General features: G+C 34.4%; 1 protein-coding gene across 6 annotated transcripts in view; it reads left to right on the top strand.

Annotated features, from left to right (window-relative positions):
* Positions 1–13,342, top strand: part of LOC117173462 (allatostatins) — a 386,079-nt gene that overhangs the window by 250,853 nt on the left and 121,884 nt on the right. The window contains exon 2 of one of the 6 annotated variants that reach the window (XM_033362047.1): positions 9,451–9,683. The exons of 4 other annotated variants lie outside the window; for them this stretch is intronic. In XM_033362047.1, the coding sequence (XP_033217938.1) occupies positions 9,669–9,683 (15 nt within the window). In that variant the 5' untranslated portion in view covers positions 9,451–9,668. Of the gene's footprint in view, positions 1–9,450; positions 9,684–12,945; positions 13,017–13,342 lie in introns of those variants that run through there. One more of the 6 variants, XM_033362054.1, reaches the window with a different exon arrangement.

The following is a 13,342-nucleotide window of genomic DNA, read 5'->3' as shown; positions in this document are numbered from 1 at the left end:
ACCAAAATGCAGTACCTAAACGTACTTTATTGTACTCTAATACATTTCCCAAAGTTTCAGCTCGATATTTTATTTACAAAAAAGTTCTTAGGTTCAAAAAAATATTCAGTGAACTGAAAAACTGTGGTCGGTAATATAGGTATTTAGCTGTGTCACATGCCCTTAAGTAAAAGAGTAACAACAAGGCTTGACTTAAAACTGTAGAGGTTATGCTTCACATGGTTTACTCTAGTGTTACTGAACTGATTAGCGAATAAGTCCGAAATTACTGATTAATCAGTGAAATTTCTAACTACTATTACAATCAGTGAATTTTTTACTGATTCAAATTTAGAAATTAGTGTCAGCTGAATCTTCCTTTTATTAAATTATGATATTTCGTCACCAGTATCATCAAAAAGTACATGTCAAGAGAATTAGCTATATGAATTTTACAGCTCTGCTGTGATTTGGAAGAACACCGTTAACTGCATTTCGGATAAGTCCCTTGAGCCGCGTACCGTTATCTACTTTCAGGTGAATTATCTGATTTGCGGTTAACGGTGTTCTTCCAAATCATGGCAGAGCTATAAAGAGAATAACAAATAAATTACTTTTCAAGGACTTTTATATGTACTCTTGTATTCTCGATAAGAAAATTATTAATACAGCGATTAATGATCATGTATAATTATTATGATTTAACTTCAACTTCAATTTAAAATTTATAATTTTTTCATTTTACAGGCGTTGTTTGTGAAAAATGTAAGTCCACTGAGGATGAAGTCTTTTCTCATCTTGCAACGGTCTTCACTAATTCCGCAGATGCGAACGGCAACCGAAAGATGAGGCTAGCGACGAATAATCCGGTTCAGGAATAAGATTCTTAAAATGTTCAGCTAATTGAAATGCTTCTTTTAAATAAACAATTTTACCTTTACAAATGTTTTCACTCATATTTTATTTCTAAAAACATTTTTTCTTTAATGTCGTTGAGACTATAAAAGTATAGTAAATAAAGCCAAGTTGGGACCAAGGCAGTCGGTAAGTTAGACTCTAGTCGAGTTAGGCGTTTCATTTATGGTTTGGTCCTGTCCAAATCCATAATTTGGGGCTAAGACTTTTCTATTTTGGGCCCAGCCAGCGCCGTGACAAAGTTTCCACACGGGTGCATTGCAAGAAGACAATATGGTAGCTGACATGTCTATAACCATCAATAAGCTTGTATCGTGATAACCGCAGAGTATATATATAAAAGTTCTGAATTACTAATTTATTAATTGCGAATATTTTTTTCTCCAACTTTGGATATAAGCCTTATCCAAACCTTGTTTAAACTTACTATTTTCGTTCCTTATATAGTTATCCTTTATTTTAGTCTTTTATGATTATTCCTAATAAGACTCTCACTTTCATTTTAGCAACGAGTTGCTTCAGTTTAATTTCAACTAAAAATTAGTATAATTTGTCAAGAAAGAACCTAAAATAATAGTTCAATACTATTTTACAAATAGCTCATTTCCACTTGTCTTTAATAAGGGTGGATGCAGATTGTAGCGTATATCTGGTAATCTGGGGAACTGAGAGGGTTTCTGAAAGAAGCATTTAAAATAACTGTCAAATGTAATAAGTTTAAAATGTTTCTCTTTCATTTATTAAAGATTCTTAACGTATTAAAAATAGACAAGGATTATAATTTTGGTATTTAAATATTACTGTTAAACGAAAATTGTAAAAACTGGGTCAGCGGAAAATCAGGGAATAGTGAGGGAATTTTGAAGACCATGTTTTGAGGTTGCCACGTTTTTAGTATGTTTTGACAATATAAACGTCTAGGTATATAGCGTCTAATTTCTTGCTAATGACAATTTTTAACTGCTACAGCCTTATTTTGAATCTTAAGCATATGCATCAATTTACACAAAGTATGACCTCCTCCTCCTCCTCATTTTCATTGTCCTCCTCCTTATTCTCCTCCTCATCCGCCTCCTGCTGCTCCTCCTCCTCTTTCTTTTCCTCCTATTTCAATACATGAACTCTGCTTTTTTAAATAAACAGTCAATTATGTCGCAAGTGTGGCAATAGAATGACTTCCACATGTTCCAATTGCTTCAAAAATTATTCACGACTTGATAATTTGAAAAGACATGAGAAATACTCTTGCAAGATGAAGAATCTTATGTATGGTGAGAAACATATTGATCAAATTACAATATTACCTGATTTTATAGGGAAAATTAGTCAAGACAGCAACAAACAGAGTGATAAGGCCAATAAACACTTTTGGAAATGAGCTATTTGTAAAATAGTATTAAACTATTAATATAAGATTCCTTCTTGTCAAATTTTACTAATTTTGAGATGGAATTAACCAAACTCCCAAATTGGGGAATAAAAATTTGTACAATAAGTTAAATAAATTAAAGTTAAATATTCTCATATTTATTTGATTAAGAAGTTAGTAGTAAAATGTGAAATTAAATAATAAGGTATAAAATGATCCTTTTTAATATTTATATACATCCTCATAATATTAGTATATATTTTAAATATCAAAATATATTGATTTATAAGTAAATAAGCGTATGTCTAATTCAAAGAAGCTATTTTTTATTGAAATTATGATCGTGAAGCTTCAATAGGAAATCATTTTGACATACTCGCATTACTTAACATTATAAAAGGAAACATTAAAATATTGGTATAAAACCAAAAAATGAGCGCCAAGGAGCAGGGTGTAAAGAGAAAGGGAGAGAGAGAGCGCGCGCGACATATGCATATATACCTTGCTTAGCGTGGGACTAGTGGGAATATCGAAGAGGAGTTTTTGGAGGTTAGAGCAATTTTGGAATGGCCACACAAAAGGGAAACGCGATTAGAAAGAGCTGGTATAGAAAGCATAGTTGGAAATAGAAGGACAGAGAGGTATGGAATCAGTCCATTCGTTCGTACGTTCCATCTTTTTCAATTCACTCAGAAAGTTTTTACATATGAGTAAGATCTTTCAAAATTTGAATTCTCTGACCTTTATCTAACAGAAACAATAGTAAAAAGCGTGAAATTAAACAATATATGAAATGGCTGGATTCGACGATTCTCATAATAGTTGGATAAGTAATTCAATATTATAAAACATGTTCATGTGTATGTAGGTGTGCATTACATATTTTACTAATAAAGAAATATTTTACCAGTTAAATATGTGGTTTTATATTATAATTTGATATTATAATAATTTTTTTTATGTAACCAATCGTAGAATCATCATCATTTGTTTCACTTCCCATTTCACAAAGTCAAACGCCACTCCTGTGCAAACGCGCATGCTTGAGTGAAGGAACGCGTTTCCGAGCGTTGATCCGAAATGCTGCACAACCTAAATTAAAAGTAGTTCAAGTATAAGCCCTTGAAATGTTTCTAATATTAAAAATATTTTATTTTGTATAGATACCTTGAAAAATTATTTTAGCTTTAAAATTGTATTACAATTGGAAATAGTCGAGTTTGAAAACAGTCAAATAAGGTGAACGTCCCGGTAATCGTTATGCCAGCTTTTCTTCTTTTTATTCAATTTCAATGAATGTGAATTTTATTCTATGTAGAATATACTAAAGTTAAGTTGTTTTTATCATCAAATGTTATATTTTACATATTTTTTAACAATATCTTCAAATTATAACCATGTTTCACGATTACTGGGACCGTTACAATTACTGAGACATTCACCTTAACCATTTGTAAATTTGATAATCGTAAAATAAAAAAAAAATCAGATAGAACCACACTTCTATACACGGATTTAAGATTCAAGTGACTCAGTTTGTAATGTTAGACTTTAAATTGTAGAAGTGAGGCAACCCTCTTTCCAAATTAATCTATGAAGAATATACAACATATAGTTTTTGTAAACAAAATTCAAGTGCTTCGACAGCCGAGTGGTTAAAGTACGCGTTTAAATACACTAGTTTAGTTAGGGTTCGAATCCTGGACTAGTAAGATTTTTTAAAGCGTTAAAGCGTGCGATTTAGAGTGTATAGTAAGTAAACGTGTGTTAAGGATGTATTTAGTAATTGTAAAAAGTAAACATTATATAATATTAATTTTAAAAATATCTTTTTTTATTTAATTTTTGTCGAAGATTGGGCTGGCGTCATCTTAATAGATGGCCCATATATGGGACCAAATGTTGGCCCGACGTGGAGAAGCCAAAGGTGGTTGATCGTTATCGTTTAGCAGGTTAGCCCGACCAGTGGTGCACAAAGTTGGATCGACCGTCCGACAGTTGGCCCGACCGTGGGCCGACGGTCAATTTGCACCCAGGATATATCATTATATACTGTTTGTAGTTTTTCAGGCGAAAATTATGACAATTTTTATAGGATCTGTTTTTTGGAATTTTCAATTGGAATAAGTTAAATTATTAGTTAAAAATATTAATTTTAACAAAAAACCTAACTTTCAACAACAAAAAAAGCTAACTTAAAAAAAATAGTTACATTTTCAAACAAGGTGAAGAATCTTTTAAATAAAATTGTAAATATTTAATTGAAACAGTTCGATTTTTTGCCAGAATGATGACTTCATTAACTAAAATTAAGGAGTATGCAACTGTGTGAATTTTTAACAAAAAGGACGGATATCTAACTGAAATACTTGATTCTTTAATCTAAAAGAATAATTTTTAGACAGGAAGATTAAATTTTAAAGAGAAAGATCAATATTTACAACAACAAAAAATCCATTTTTCAACAAAATACGTACATTTTCAACGAAATAGTCAAATTTTTCATTAAAAGTACCAATTTACATACTAATTGTTTCACTTTGAACTAAAAATGATCAATTTTCAACTAAAAATGTAACCATTAAATTTTCAGTTGAAAAAATTAATTTTTAACCAAAATTATGAACTTTTATCTATCATGATGAATCTCAACGGGTATAGTTGAATCTTATGCCAAAAAGATGAATTTTCTAATAAAAAGACGAATTTTCCACAAAGTAAAAGTGAATTCTAAATTAAAGCGATGAATCTTTAACCAAGAAAATTAATTTTTTTAAAATGGATTCAGCTTTTATCCAGTCAGTTAAATCATTTTCAAACTGCGACAAATTCTGACTTGGAATACGGATTTTTTAAATTCCTTTCTTCTAAATTTTTTTTCTATTTTATTAAAAAATTACATTCTTCAATAATGTAGTTTATCTTTTGCCCAAGTAGTTGAATTATCAATTAAAAAAGATTATTTTTTAACAAAATAATTTAAACTTTTAAACAAAGAGATGAGTTTTTAACTAAAAATATAAATCTTTAAAAATAAAATGATTCCTTAACAAGGACGCCGAAATATAAATTTCAAACAAAAGTAAATATTCCATAAAATAGTAAAATTGTAAATAAAAACAGAAGAATATTCAGCCAAAAAGTAAGACTTTTTAACAAAATAGCTATATTTTTAACAAAATTGTTTCACTTTAATCCAAGAAAGGTAGAATTTCTCTTTAAATAGAGGATATTTAATAATAAATAAACACCCAATTTAAAGAAAAAGTTGAATTTCATCCAGAAAATATTTTGCTTCACTTTTTTAACACCAACAAAAGAAATTTTGTTGTGTGATAATTTAAATTAGCATCACGGGTCTGAACTTATTATTTTATATGCCATGTTGATTATTTTACTGTGTATCGATATTATTGCTGATATGGAAACTTTTACACAACAAGTTTTTTGTTCTGTCGGCCTAAGATCTTCTGATCAGACGTGTCCTTTTTACTTGTGTAACAATTCATATCTGCTTAGTGTTTTGTACTCAATATATTGATTAAAAACAATAGGTTATGGGCCCAGAACCCTTCAACTAACACCAGAAATGAGAAAAAGTACTCAAGTGACGCGAAAAACAAAATCGGTTAGACGAAGATGAAATTAGACGAAATTAGACGAAGGTGAAACCGCAAATTTCCGAATCGTTGTAAATCGAAATGGTCGCAACAAAAAATTACCGCATTGTCGAAAACCGAAGTTAAGAGCCACGCGAGCTTACAAGTGACGTGAAATATACAGTAAAGATTAAGGTCAAGTTAGACAAAGACGAAAAATAACACAGCCACACAAAAAAAAGTGTGCAGATCTGGTAACAAGACACACGTATTCCTATGGATTTTGGGGCGCTGAATTCAATTTCGGTATCAAAAATCACCCATCACGTCATGGTTGAGCCATAACCTCAAAAAATGACGAAAAATCATACACTGAGGCAAATAAATTTCAAAATAATGCCAGTGATGCAAATTTTCACTTCAAAAACATGTCGACAACTGTGAAGGATCAACCCTTGCCTGATATCACCTTATTTAATATAACTTTACCCAACAGAACCTGACCTCACCTAACCTGAATTAAAAGAATTTTATTGAACTACACTTAAAGCTCTGGAAGCATATTTTCCGAGTAGCAAATGTGTGCCACATCGAATGGGTCAACTCGAGCCCAACCCAGAAATAAATCTAACCTAGCCTAACCTAACCTCACGAAACACAATTCAACTGATTGTGTTGCCCCGTTGTGTTTGCGGTACCGTTTCGTTCAGCTTCGGCTTAACCTAAATAGAGGTTTAACCTATCCTAACCTAACAAAGCCTGACCTAACCTAACCGATTACCCTGGCAACCCTGTGCTTGCGTACTTTCATATTTTGACATTAATAGCAGTAAATGTCTGGAGTTTCGTAACCTCTTGTTGCTAGCATTATTCGCCTGTGTCTGTAAGCAGGGCACCTCCACGTGGTGACGGTGGGCAACGGATCCACAATGGCTGAGTCCCTGGGTAAATGGCGTTCATGCCGTCATGGCAGGCACAGGTAAAATGTGTATTACGATGCAGGGAAAACCCCCAGTATCCGCGTCTGGTCAGGGTGGGAAAGCGGGCTCTTCAACGTCGTCACCATGCAACCGTAGGTCTTCATCAATGGATCACTTGGTTGGTGTCGAGTTTAATGCTACAAGGAAAAAAACCGCGAGCATTTCTCAATCGCATGCCTGCAAGAATAGCTCAGATTAATTCTGTTATATTTGCAGTAAATATGAAGTGAGCAGTTTGCGAAAATCAATCGACGAGGAAGTGAAAAGTCTTTACGAAAAGTGTTTTGACCGTAAATTGCTGCACCAAGAAACAAAATGGGTTCCTGAAGTCATTTTCAATTCCTGCAGACTTATGTTGTATTGTCCAAAAAATGCAAGCAACGAAAAGTACCGCAAGTACTCTACACCAACCACATGGAAAACCCCCGTTATTTCGAAGGACTGCTACTTTTGCATGAATTCCGTCAAAGGGTTCAACGCCAAAAATAAAAATAACATTTCGTACAATAATGTGTGCACAGTCACAACAGCAATTGAAACCAATAAAAATGCATGCCAGACTGATTTAAGAGCTTTAGAAGATGATAGAATGGAAGTTGAAAGTGAACATCATGGAGACGGTAGTGAAACCAGTGATCGAACAGAAAATAGTTCTGATGATTCGGATGAAAATGACAAAAAAGATGACGAATATGGCGTGCATAAAATGAAATAGAAGGTTCCAATATTAGTGTCGCAACTAGAACTGACAAAAGTTTCATTCTATCGCGACAGGGACAAAGAATTCAGAAAGTTTTTCGTTAAAGACGAAAAGACGTGTTTAGTGTACTGCACTGACGTTAACGGGCTAATGAAGCACTTGAAGAGAATGTATACAGAGACGAAAAATGGCGAGTTTTCATTGATTCGTCAAAACGCAGCATTAAGTCTGTTTTACTGCATAACACGATTACTTACGCTCCTATCCCTATAGCTCACTCAACGGTCATCAAAGAAGAATATAATAATATTAAAATGCTTCTTGAAAAAGTTAATTACACGAATCACAAATGGCAAATATGTGCTGATCTCAAAATCATAAGAATGATATTAGGCCAACAATCGGGTTGCACGAAAGAGCCATGCTTTATATGCCTGTGGAATAGCAGAGATCGAGCCAATCATTACAGCAAAAGCATTGGCCTTTAAGAGATTCATTCAAACCTGGTTCTCATAATATCATCAACCAAAGCCTCGTTGATCCAGAAAAAATTTTACTACCACCCCTCCACATAAAGCTTGGGCTCATGAAGCAATTTGTCAAGACGTTAGACAAAGATGGACAATGCTATAAGTATATATCCCAGAAAATAGATTGAAGTAGGTCTATAAATCAATTTAATTACGATTAAAAGCAAGATAAAATGTAAACACGAAAGATAGTATAAATATATCCCTTAAGTTTAAGAAAAGCAAAGAGAAAAAAGTTTTGAATAAAGCTCTTATTCATTTGCATGTTTAAGTTACAGTTCTCTATTTTAATTGATACAAACATTGTCAGGGTAATTAAAATGGGGTCAGTTCTACTTGTAGTTCTAAGTTTCTTCAAATGAGTAATGTGCGTCTAAATTTTTAACCACCTATATCACAATGAAATGAATTTAATAGTGTTACAACGGGAACAGTTAAGTTGTGTTGCGTTTAGCAACATTTTGTTAGGTTCTTTTAAGTTAGATTCATTTGTAGGTTAACATCGAGTTAACCTATTAAATATAGCACACATTTAAGGCTGAGAACCGTACGCTTACATAGCTACACGTGTGGTTGAATTTCATTCGGCTAGGTTAGGTTAGGTCAGATTTTGTTAGGTTAGGATAGATTAAACCTCTATGTAGGTTAAGCCGGAGCTGAATGAAACGGTACCGGAAACACAACGGGACATCACAATGAGTTCAATTGTGTTACGTGAAGTTAAGTTAGGTTAGGTTAGATCAGATTTTTTTAGGTTAGGATAGGTTTAACCTCTTTACAGGTTAAGCCGAAGCTGATTCAAACGGTACCGCAAACACAACGGGACAACACAATAAGTTTAAATGTGTTTCGTGAGGTTAGGTTAGGCTAGGTTAGTTTTATTTTTAGGTTAGGCTCGAGTTGACCCATTCGATGTAGCACACATTTACTACTGGGAAAATATGCTTCCAGAGCTTTACGTGTAGTTCAATAAATTTCTGTTAATTCAGGTTAGATGAGGTCAGGTTCTGTTCGGTAAAGTTATATTAAATAAGTTGATGTCAGGCCAAGGTTGATCCTTCACAATTGTCGACATGTTTTTGAATTAAAAATTTGCATCACTGGCATTATTTTGAAATTTATTTGCCTCAGTGCATGATTTTTCGTCATTTTTTGAGGTTATGGCTCAACCATGCCGTGATGGGTGATTTTTGATACCGAATTTAAATTCAGCGCCCCAAAATCTATAGGAATACGTGTGTCTTGTTACCAGATCCGCACAGTTTTTTTTGTGTGGCTGTGTAAACTGTTAACAAAAAATCGTCGACTTGTCGAGAGCTAAGTAACTATATTATGAAAAATATTCAAGTGTAAGTGAAAATAGCATCAAGTTTTTCAGGGAAAATTGAAAAACTCGGAAAGGAGAATTATGACACGTGGCGTCTCCACATGGAAGCTATTCGTGTCAAAAACGACCATTGGGAGTAAGTCGACGGAAGCGTGGTCAGACAAGAAACTGTACCTGAGGCTGCTGCTTGAGATGAAAAGGATAGGAAAGCTAAGGCAGACCTTATCCTCGCAATTACTCCTTCGGAGTTAGGTCACGTAAAACACTGTATGACGTCAAATAAGGTATGGCAAATATTATATTTAGTCTATAAATCAGAAGGACCTGCCAGAAAGGCAACTTTATTAAAGCAATTATTATTTACACGAATGAGCGAAGGAGAAAACATGTCCGACCATTTAAATAAATCCTTTAGCACAATAGATCAACTAACAGAATTAAATATTCAGATTTCAGAGGACTTTCTCATGGTGTTATTGCCTTACAGCGTACCTAACAGCTTCGACAATTTTAGATGCGCTATTGAAGCTCGTGACGAGCTTCCAACTCCAGAAGCTCTAAAAATAAAATTAATCGTGAAATTCAATGCTAAAAAAGGGCAAGATGACGAGGACAATTCTCAAGGACCCCTTCACGCAAAATCCTTTGGAAATCGAAGTGTTCAATCACACCAAAGGACTGATGGACGGAAAGACAGTATAAACAATGCTCAAGGATGCTCAATGCTCAAGTCTTGCTCGTGCCAGAATTGAAAACAAACCTGTTTTCAATCTCGAAATCCTCCAATGGAGGACGAGCCGTTATTTTTAATGAATCCAGCGCAGCATTGAAAAACACTGTGAATGAAATATTTTTTCGAGGCAAAAGAAAAGGTGAGTTGTATTTCTTTGAATCCCAAACTGTTTCAGGAATCGAGACAAGCATCGAATTAAGTCAGTTGGAGAAATGGCATCAATGCATGGCAGTTTCGATTGCAGAGTCAACACAGAAAAAACAAAATCTATCCGCAGCTGTGACCTCGAAAGACTGTTTTAGCGAAACGGACCAGTGACATCGTAGACTAGGACATCTCAATAAAAATGACTTTAAAAAGTTATAATCAGAAGGCATGGTAAATGGAATGTCGCTCAAGCCAGAAGAAAAACTTCCTATTTGTGAGATTTGCATAATGGAAAAGCATTCGCAAGCGCAATTTCCTAAAGCTTTAATTTCCAAGACTGATAAATTATTACAGTTGATACACTCGGATGTCTGTGGAGTATTCAGAACAAAATCTCTTGGTGGTGCTTCATATCTAGCTACATTAACAGACGATAAATTCAATTGGGTAGAAGTATATTTTCTTAAAAGAAAAAGCGATGTCAAGGAAGCTTTTAACAATTACAAAGCCTATTCGGAAAATCTGACTGGAAAAAAATCAAAATACTTCGCACTGACAATGGTTTGGAATACGTCGGAGAAGATTTTACTAAGGATCTGACACGAGCAGGGATAAAGCGAGAACATACATTCGCATACACTTCACAACGAAATGGCAAGGCAGAACGGTTGAACCGTACTCTGGTAGAGATGGCCAGATGTTTGTTGTTGCAGGCCAAACTGCCAAAGTATTTTTGGGACGAAGCAATAACCACAGCTGTGTACATTCGAAATAGGTGTTCCACAAAAAGCCTAACAAATCAAACACCTTATGAAGTCTGGTTAGGTGCAAAGCCCACTATCTCACATCAGAGATCATTTGGCTATAAAGCTTATGTCTTAGACAAAACACCAAACAAGGATAAACTCGTTCCAAAATCGAATCCTTGTATTTCTGTCGGATACTCAGGCGAGTCGAAGGCGTACAGACTCTGGAATTCTGAAACAAGAAGAATTGTAAAGAGTCGGGACGTGAAATTCCTCGAAGGAATCTATCAAGCTGAAATACGCAATACCAAATACGCAAAAAAATGGAAAGAGAGATAGACCTCGCAAAATCTTTCACTAAGTGGCATCCTTAACCTACGAAGACAATCCAAATCCATCAGTTCAGGAGGCTCTTGCTGGATCTTATGCTGAAGAATAGAGGAAAGCCATGAAAGAAGAATTCGACGCTTTAACCGAAATTGGAGCCTGGACTTTAACTAAGCATCCTGAGAAGAAGAAAGTCATAGGATGCAGGTGGGTCCTCAGAAACCAAAATCAGCAGAAGAAGAAGAAGAAGTGAGCAGAGTCCCTTATCAATCTCTGCTGTTTCGGCCCGTGCATGTGATACTTACAGTTTCCCTGGCTTTTTTCCATAAAAATGAAAAATTTTAAAAACTAAATTTGGAGATGCTATAAAACATCATAACTGACGTCCCTATACTCTTTTTTGAGGGATAATAACAAAAAAATCTATTGTGCTAAATAAAAATTTTTTGCATATGCATTATTTTGAGGTTACATCGTTTTTAATCTGTGTCTTTCCAATAATCTGGAAATTATTTATGAAATACATTTTTTCGATTGGCTGCAAACAAGGTCAGTTCTGGGAGATTAGTTACTACGTTTATTTGTAAGTCAAAAGTTTTCGACCAAAAATATTATGTAGTTCGGAAGTAACGCTCGGGTGAATTGTAACATACATAACTTCGAAATATACACGCACATTGTTAGCAATATCAAAACAAATTTGATAAAAAAAAGGGTGCGGGGACGTCCGTTAGCATTTTCGCTATCATTTCCCAGATTTTGAAGGCAAATTATTTCTTATCCTAGGAAAAAAGCCGGGGGAATCTAACACTGAAAAAGTCGACACTATTTCCTAAGCGCTACGCAAATTAATCACATTTTGCTAAATTGAAACATTTTTGATTTAACCTTCAAAAAAAGTGTGTGAGGACGTCCGTTAGCATGCTCGCTATCATTTCCCAAATATTAAAAAAAAAATATTTGTTATTCTAGAAAAAAAGCCGGGGGAACCTAAAACTGGTAAAATCGACAATTTTCAAAGTATACCATGCCCTTAACCAGAATCCTGAAAAAGCACATTGGCAATCAGCAAAACAGGTTTTACGATACCTAAAAGGAGCTAGCAATTTTGGCCTCAAGTTCACAAAAACTGGAGAAGACCTCATTGGATACGTAGATGCAGATTGGGATGTAGTTATCGACGATCGCATATCCTATACAGGATACGTCTTCAAATTGGCTTATTCACCAGAAAGCAGCGAACAGTGGCCCTATCGAGCACCGAAGCTGAATATATGGCGCTGACAAAAGCAGCAAAAGAAACAGTATATATTCGACGTTTTTTGAAAGCAATTGGTTTATCACATCCAGAATCAAAACCAACTAAGGTTTTCTGCGACAATCAAGGAGCCCAAGGAGTTGATGCGGAATCCAGTTCACCATGCACGCACAAAACATATAGACATACGTCACCACTACGTGCGTGAAGTTTTTGAAAAAGGGGAACTTGACGTGAAGTATGTGCCAACAATGGAGATGGTAGCAGACGTCTTGACCAAGGCACTTTTTGGACCGAGTCATCGCCAGTGTGTTAGTTGTGTTAGTTGTACTTGGCGTAGTAAACCCAAACGTGTAGACCTGCGTTGAGTGGGAGTGTTGTGTGATCATTTAAATTAGCACCACAGGTCTGAACTTATCACTTTATATGTAATATTGATTATTTTACTGTGTATCGATATTACTGTTGATATGGAAACTTTTACACAACAAGTTTTTTGTTCGGTCGGCTTATAATCTTCTGATCAGACGTGTCCTTTTTACTTGTGTAACAATTCATATCTGCTTAGTATTTTGTACTCAATGAATTGATTAGAAACAATAAATTTAAACAAAAAGACAATTTTATACGAAATAGTAAAATGTTCAACAAAACAGCAGAATCTTTTACTAAAACTTATGACTTTTCAACCATATTGTGGGATTTTCAACCAAATAGTTGCATTTTTAACCA

The sequence above is a fragment of the Belonocnema kinseyi genome, chromosome 5, assembly GCF_010883055.1.
Source record: "Belonocnema kinseyi isolate 2016_QV_RU_SX_M_011 chromosome 5, B_treatae_v1, whole genome shotgun sequence".
Taxonomy (NCBI): domain Eukaryota; kingdom Metazoa; phylum Arthropoda; class Insecta; order Hymenoptera; family Cynipidae; genus Belonocnema; species Belonocnema kinseyi.
Note: the sequence above shows the minus strand (reverse complement) of the source record. Positions and strands in the feature narration are given on the sequence as shown.